The 8,764-nt window shown below is 34.6% G+C and overlaps 1 protein-coding gene across 1 annotated transcript in view; it reads left to right on the top strand.

Moving 5' to 3' along the window:
- Positions 1 to 8,764, top strand: part of CFAP47 (cilia and flagella associated protein 47) — a 359,639-nt gene that overhangs the window by 284,455 nt on the left and 66,420 nt on the right. The window contains exons 49-50 of the mRNA XM_032474648.1: positions 6,507 to 6,682; positions 8,276 to 8,383. Coding sequence (XP_032330539.1) covers positions 6,507 to 6,682; positions 8,276 to 8,383 — 284 coding nt within the window. The remainder of the gene's footprint in view (positions 1 to 6,506; positions 6,683 to 8,275; positions 8,384 to 8,764) is intronic.

The raw sequence follows: 8,764 nt of genomic DNA on the forward strand, positions 1-8,764 counted from the left end.
AATCAATTATTTGCTCACCTTCTTCTCCCTGGGTAAATCTCTGTTGAGGCATAGAAAATGGATGGTTAAACTATTGAAATGCACTCAAGTATCACTTGCAAAAGCTTTCTCTTCTACGTGGAAAATTATTTAATATGATGATGATAGAATCACTTCATTCAGTGAAAATGCTTATTTCCATGACCCTGTTATCACTGCAGAATAGAATCTTTCTTAAAGACTATTTTTAAATGGCATAACGTGAATTATGAAACCACTTGCTGTGGAAAATGATTACTGGAGGAAATTTTCCTCTGCCTTTGTAGGTACTTCTGGCTGGTCAGAGAATTAAACTGACATGAGACAGATTAGCAAGAGAAAATCAAATAAAAGTTTAATAACATGTGTACATGGGAGAGACCCAGCAGAACTGAGTAACTCGCCAAATAGCTGAAACCGGCACCTTAAATACCATCTTTAGTTAGAGACAAAAGAGGATGTTGGGGGTAGTGTTATGGGACTTCTAAGAGGAGGAAGGCAATTCACATGGAGATGGAAAAGCAAATGTTTGGTAAACAATGTTTGCTGGGCCAGGCAGAGGCAATGCGACACAGAGAGAAATTTTAACAAACAGACTCTGCTGGATTCCTGCCTGTCTCTGCACCTAGTTCATACTAGTCTACAGTGATCACTCCCTTCCTGGAACAGGTCCTCTGTCTGTCTCCTGTTAGGCAGTTAGGGGGAAGGTCAGAAATTCTTCCTGAATCTTTTGGGTGTTGATTCTTTCCAATTTGAAATAATCCAAGTGTCGAACAGACATTTTGAGGTGGCAAGTTTTGCTCACATATGACAGTTATCTCTTTATCAGGACACAGGAGAAAAAATAACTTTTAAAGTAGGTCCAGAAGAAATTGGGACCATGATGTGGTACCTCAAAAAGGGGGACATTGGCTTCCTTACTAATAAGGAACAAAACTTAGCATCAGCAACTACTAGATTGCTGTAAGCTGGTGTGCTGTACTAATTAAATGTTCACTTTCAACTGAAGTTGGTGAAGGGGAGTCATTTTCAACTAATTCTACCCACATAGGCTACCAATGACAGTGATGTTGTTGCCAAGTTATTTGCATTTTCCCACCTTTCTAATAGTAACCACCTAAGGTAAAAACTTATTATTAGCTCTGTAACTTTCGGACATGAAGATTTAGTTGGTAGGGATGGTATGGGTTCTTTTAAATAATCCCATCAAATAAACCTCTGTGCACTTTTTTTTTTTTTAATGACTATATTCTGGATTGGACCCAGGACCTCAGGCATGCTAAGCACACACTCTGCTGCTGAGCTATACCATCTCCTATGTGCATGTCTTGAAGAGGAAGCTTTCTGAATACTTCAGGAAGTACACTAAAATGATTGTCCTCACCTATATATTGTTTCCTAATTTTTTTTTACTGCATTTGCTGTTTTTGCTAAACTTTTGAGAAATACTTTACTTAATCCTTAAATCATCAGCTGTGGCAATGGAGCTTCAAGACACTAAGCCTTCTCTGATTTTCCACCTGCATCTTAGCTTTTGTGGCATTCAACCCAATTTCCACACTTTCCCTAGAGATGAATCACCAGTTAGAATCTCTTAAAGCAGGGTTTTTGTGAGAAATATTTACTCCTCGAGGCACACAAATTCCATTATTTCTGATAGCCAGTTCCAAAAATCAGATTATATTCACAATAAACAACAATTGGTTGTTAGTAGTCCATTCTCTTTTGTGTAAAGTATTTAGTATTTCTCTTTGAATTTTTTTTCTTCCAGTTTTACTGAGATATAATTGATATACAGCACTACATAAGTTTAAGGTGTTTAAGGTGCACAGCATAATGATTTGGCTTACATACATCATGAAAGTTTAGTGAATATCCATCATCTTATATAGATACAAAATAAAAGAAAAAGAAAAAAAGTTTTTCCCTGTGATGAGAACTTTTAGGATTTAGTCTCTTAACACCATTTTTATATAACATACAGAATTGTTAATTATCTTTATCGGGTTGTACATTATATCCCTAGTATTTATTTATTTTATAACAAGAAGCTTGCACCTATTGACCAACTTCATCCAATTTTCCCTCCCCCACCCTCTGGCTCTGATAACCACAAACTTGACCTCTTTTTCTATGAGTTTGTTAGTTTATTGGTTTGTTGAAGTGTAATTGACCTACAACACTATGTTAGTTCCTGGTGCATGACATAGGGATTCATTATTTTTATACATTATAAAATGATCACCTCTCTCTTGGAAATTTTAACATGTAGTGCCTTTTGTTTGAACACAAAAATCTCTTGTATGTCGTATAGTTTGGCTGTGGGAGAATGATGAGACTAATCTATTGCCTTCCCGTTGATAGTCAGTATAATCCCAATACATAGCAATGAGCTAAAAACAAATCTTGAGTGTGTCAACGACACCTTATACGCTTTAAGTTTTAAATCAGTCGTAGCCTCTATAATATTTGTTCTCTTGTCAGTGACAGTTGCATGACCATTTCTTTACCTGGTTTTTCATTCTATAAGCAACCTTCAGTTAAATGCATTATGTTGTTAGTGATGAGACCCAGAAATCTCTCCACAAGCTAGTAAGAGAGGAGCTTAGTTAAAAACACTATTAATCCACTTGGTGTTAAGTATAATAACATATGAGTTGCCAACCATTTCCAATTAAGTTTCTAGTTTAAAATTTTAGCCTCCATCATATGAAAAAGCTGTATTTTGAGGTATTTACTTTGTTATGTATTTTCTTCTTTCCTTCATATTTTTATATTCTTTATTTTTTCTGTGCCCTGTCACAGAATATATCATGAATTTTGCACATTATTGAAATTTTTCTTCTTCATATAATGTTGAAGTAGCAAAAATTAGCATTCTGCTTTGAATGTATCTTGACAAATTGTGAACAATTCTTAAATCAAATTTTAAAAAAATCTCATGGTCTATTTTGTGTTAAATAATTGTATATATATATATGTGTGTGTGTGTATGTATATATACACATGTAAGAGATTGATTGATTCTCTGTACATATAGGCAAATATATACATATATAGGTGTATACACACACACACACACACACACACATATACATACATATATATTTCTTATTATATCTGTATCTAGAGTGAACCTATCTTAAACAGCCAAGCAGGAGGATACTTCCTAGGAATTTGTCCCTGTAATTAGATAAATATCTGTTTGTCACCGCTTTTCATAGTTTTTCCCCCCTTCAAGGTTATGGGAAATGTCTGAATACACATGAACAAACCTGTAGACTGTTCAGGCGTTTCTGGCTTTTTCACAACTCCTCAGTGCCTATCAGTGTGTCCTCACCCCACGTCATCCCCAGTCTGACATTAGCACCCACCTCGATTGCACCTCTGCATTCTGTATGCCTCAGGTTTGGTGGTGAAGGATTGGAGATGATGGGGTGGGGGTATGAGGCATGACTTCTGTAGGGACAGTGACATGCAGATGGCAGTAGCAGAGGAATGACAACGGTATTTGTAGTTTATAGCTATCTACCTGGGTCATCTGAGTTCTGTACTGCTGACGCTGACTTTTCAATTTGGGAAAATCACCGAGACAGTTTATAGTTATCACTTCTTCTGAATTACATAGAACACTTCAAAATACCCTTCAGGACAGTTTATTTATTGAGTTGGTAATGTTTTCAAATTGATTAAATTAAAATGAAAGTTTTCCTTAATACTATGTCTTATTTAAATTAATATTACTTTGTTTTGGGGGCTCAAAATTAATCCTTGTATAATGAACTCATGATTATCTTCTAGGAAAGGATATGGTGAAAAATACTTCTTGCTAGTGCATATTGAATTGTCATTGACTCAATTAGGCTTTTATGGACAAAAAAAAACCCCCATAATCTTTATTTGTTCTGACCCAATGAGAGTAGGAAGTGATGAAGTTTTCATTACAAATACTCTGAATTAAAATTTTGCTCTTCAGAGAAGGTATGAATCTTTTGTTATTTTTGAGACTCCAGAGAATTAGGTTGCAAGGATTCTCCAGAGACTGCAGTGCTGCTTAGTGCTGGTAGTTCAAAGCAGTTGAGGATTGCTGCCTGGAAGGCTGCTCTGTGAAAGATTTTGATGGGGCATCCAGACCTACTGGATAAGAAAGAGTGAAATAATCAGGTAGTGATACTTGCCATGGATGTGTCAAGGAAGAGCAGTAACAAAGATGCCCCTTAGCTGCCAGCCACATTTCCCAAGAGATTTGGCTAACCACGTAGAATGTCACAACACATCTGTAACAAAAAACATACTTCTGTTATATGACTTATAGTTCACAGAGGAAACAGATTTAAAATGGTTTTGTTTTATTTTGAGTTGAAAATTTATATCTGATAAAAGACATAGAGCAATTCAATATTCCAGTACTTTTTTCCTCTTTAGACCAGAGTTTTTCAATGTACAGGTCTCAAAATGAACATTTTTTAAAAATAAATGAATACAGTAGAAGAGAAGAAAATAGAAGTATCAGAGAAATCACATGTGGTAAGAGTAGGGACTGTTTTGTGAAACTTTTTTTTCAGTGGTGTGTGTATATGGGCCAATCGTGATAGAAAATGAATTACTCTGCTGGTGATGGGGAGGGTACAGCTCAGTGGTAGAGCATATGCTTAACATGCATGAGGTCCTGGGCTCAACCCCCAGTACCTCAATCAATCAATCGATCGTAAATCTAATTTCCTCCCCTCCCCCAGAAAAAAAATGAATTATTCTGAAAGTCAGTGGTTTAGATCTTAGCATTTTTACTGCTCTGAAGAAGCTGTAACATTGTCTTAAACTGATGCTGATCTTCTCAGAAAAATATCAGAGTACTAGACCAGCACAAACGTCTAATCCAAAATTTCATTTCTGGACAAGACATTTCAATTTTCTGTTTAAAGACCTGGGCATAGTTTCTAGGCCAATATATGGTTGTTGGTATTTGTTATCATGGCATATTCCTTTGGTTTAGTTGCTGATTTGTGTGACTCTCAGAAACTTTGTAGGAGGCTATGTTCTTTAACAGTCTTATAAAATCTGTCAAGTTACCTAGGAAATAGTAAACTTTGTGATGCAATGCCATTGTTGAGTTCTTTGTATTTTATATTTTTTCCTTCTTTATAATTATGAACCCTGGATATTTTACTATAGGAATTTAATGCCCATTTATTTTAGGAATCTATGATTCTAGTACCCCTTGAAACTATCTTAGATGGTCATTTTTATTGCATTCATAAATAAATCTGATTTGTAACAAATGGTATCTACTGTAATCTAGTAATTGTAAACTTGTATATATCCTTGAATTCCATCTTTCTTACCAGATGTTGTTTACCACACTAAATGCTATTTCCATTCCCCTAAAATACAGTATTTGTCCACTCATAATTTTTAGAGGTAATCAAGCAAATACTTGTTCCATGGATGAAGCTGTCATGTCTCTTGAAGATACGTTTTGTGAATAACTCTCTCCGCATCACCACCCGTCCCCACCAACTTATCAAGGATTTTTTTGTCACTCCTGTAATGTGATTTTATAAACTTCAAAATAGCTCCATGTTCTAAAGTACATCCATTTCCAAGCTTTAAATTATGACTAAAATGTCCAACATTCTCAAATTTCATTTGTTTAAGGCATTATAGACAACTGGTCTTTGTTAAGACTGAGATATATCCTGCCTGTTTAATCACATTTAACATATTTGCTTCAAGTAGTGGTGATCACGGCCGTAGTGGAATGAAATATGTCATTAGCCAGAATGGATCAGAATGCAGATCAGAAAATGTCTTGGAACCTGAAGAGTGCCTTCCAGGACTGAGTGGATGTAGCTTAGGAGGCAGGACAGGAGAAACCAGACAGAAGGAAGGAATCTAAACCAGGAGGGAGTCATATCATCAGCATAATTTGAGTTCTTAGTTGAAATTGTACCTAGAACTTGATGCTCATGTAGAGAGCTGCTTAAACGTGTGTCCTCTGAATCAGCAGCAGCAGCCACAGCTTTTTTAAAATAGAAGTTTTTGAGACCCATTCCAGATCTACTGAATCAGAATCTTTGAGGAAGGGGGCCAGTCCTCTATATCTTAGCAGCCTCTACAGATGATTCTTATGCGTCCTGAAGTCTGAGTGCCACAGCTAGAGGAAACATTGACAGACAGACCTCACAGTAATAATGGTACTAAAGAAAAATATATTTTAAATGTAATTTTGCAGTTTCCTTAGCATTTCGCTCAATGGATCTCTTAGAGTATTTGTTGTTGAAAAAAATAATGTTACCATGTACCAAGGCTAAACAAGGAAAATGTATGAGAGGTTAAAAATGAGTGAGATACATTCAATAGTGGATCAAGGAGAAAAATAAAACACATGGCCTAATGTTGTGTAAAAGTTTTCCTTGCATTGGCTTCCATAGGACAGTGACTCTGTGCTGACACTAGGAGCTGATTATGTTTTTGTTTTGTAATTCTAGGATAATGTTTGTATCAAAATCCCTCTCTTTAATCCAAAAAGGAAAATAATTCACATAAAGGTGCAGTTATCGAGTGCTGCGTTTAGTGGTAACAGGAAACTTTCCCTGTTTCCATTACAATCTGTCAAGTCCGTCATAAGGTATACTCCAGCGACTACAGACTGTAAAGAGGAAAGGTAGGATTTGAGTGTGGCATTATGTTTTATTGTTGATCCTTTGAAATGAATCTGTAAAATTATTTATTTGCATGCTGTAATCATTCAGATTATACTTATTCATAGTTTTAACTTTAATACAATTCATTGATAAAATGTACTAATTCAGAGTTACCATTATTTTTTAGTGCAAAAATATTATTTGTTAGACTATCATGTCAAATAATTCCTAAATTGCTCCTGATATACTCTCTTTCATTTCACTTTTAAATAACCATATTTTTCTGTAAAAACTGAACCAAATGAAAATGATTCCATAAGGACTAAGGGGTAAATTTCCAATTTTCCTAGTGAAAATTCATTTATATTTTATATTCTCAATTAAATACAGATCACTAACATACACCCAAATACATGCATATATTAAGAGTGCAATGACAAGTGTTCTCACAGCATAATTATGAAAAACTTTCTTTGCATTGTGTATTCATATACACACACACAAACACATAGCCTCTATGCTCATGATTAACTTAGCTTATAGTAAAATAATCAACTTTATTTGTTTCAAAAGTCATCTAATTTATTTATTATAGTTTTAAAGATTATACTTAGTATTGGTGTGTACAGTGCATTGCATTACTCTGTGAAGATGCCCTTTGCTAGTTTATATGCTCTTTCAGAGTTAGAATAATTCTTATTTTAATGAACAATAAATAAATGAATATATTTGTGAAATTTCAAAGGATAAAAATTTTATAATGTGAAGCATGAAAATGTAAATTATAATGTATTATAAAAGGCACTATTTTGATAGATTACCATTAGAAATATGGGCTCGTCTTCTCCCCCCAGTGTGACTATAGAGGCTTTGTGAGCACAGACTGAATCTTGAATTTTCTTTATCACCATACATTAAAAGATGTACTTTGGGCTGATACTGACTGACTGCCTGCTCTGTTGTCATCACTGGAACGTGTATTTTACATGCATACATACCTAAAATTCTCACAGTAACCATAAGAGGTAGAAATGATTGCTCCCATTTTATAAGTGATGAAATTGAAGTTCAAAAAGTTGGGTGACTTGTTCAAGGCCGTACAAATAAAAGATGACAGAGCTGGGATACTGGCACAGTTTTACTTTTAGACTATCACACAATCTGTCTCTGTCTCCCCAAAGGTGAGCACATACTGATGATAAAGGAAGCTCTCCAGAGCTGCATGTGACTAGATAGCCTTCACATGAAAATGTGCATGTGTTCGACTCAACAAACTAAATTTGATTTACTCACAGTTCACATGCAGGACTTTGCTTGATATAGCTCCTGTAAGACATTTGAATCACCTCTGTTTAAGCATTTTTCATTGATTCAACAGGAATTTATTAAACACATAGTAATGATAACACTTTTTCTTGAATAATGAAGTGATTTTCTCACCAAAAATGGAAATAATTTTAAATATATCTACAACAAAAGTAGAATGTGTCACAGAGTAATTGTCAAATATTATATTTGAAACTACTTATTTGGGATTTATTTTTTTCCTGCCAAGTTCATATTATGCACAAACTAAAACTGCTGACAAGATTTTGTATATTTCTCTCCACCAGCATTATTTTTCAGCCTCATACAGGTATAGAGTTTTGGTATTTACTGAAGGTAACTACTGATGGACCAGAACCAACCATACTGCCAGAATTAAATTGTGACCTTGGAAAGTAAGTTTTATTTAATAGATAAAATTATTTTGCGGAAGGAAAAAAATTATCTAAAAGAGTATTGTTACAATGCATTTAATCTTCTAAAATAAGACATGAATATATATTTTACTAATTGATTTACTTCTCCAGGGAAGTTTGATATTTAAACTACCGTGTGGAATATATGTAACTGAATCACTATGCTTTATACCAGAAATTAACAAAACTTTGTAAACTGACTACACTTCAATAAATATATAAATAAACAAATGCACACTATCCTGTGGAAAACTTGTGTGAAAGAAAAACAGCTCAGGACTTAGTAAAGAGAGGCTTTTCTTCAAAATGATTATTGCAAGGGAGGAAAAGGGACTATTGAAATATTTGGAGGGGTAGTTG

The sequence above is a fragment of the Camelus ferus genome, chromosome X (assembly GCF_009834535.1).
Source record: "Camelus ferus isolate YT-003-E chromosome X, BCGSAC_Cfer_1.0, whole genome shotgun sequence".
Taxonomy (NCBI): domain Eukaryota; kingdom Metazoa; phylum Chordata; class Mammalia; order Artiodactyla; family Camelidae; genus Camelus; species Camelus ferus.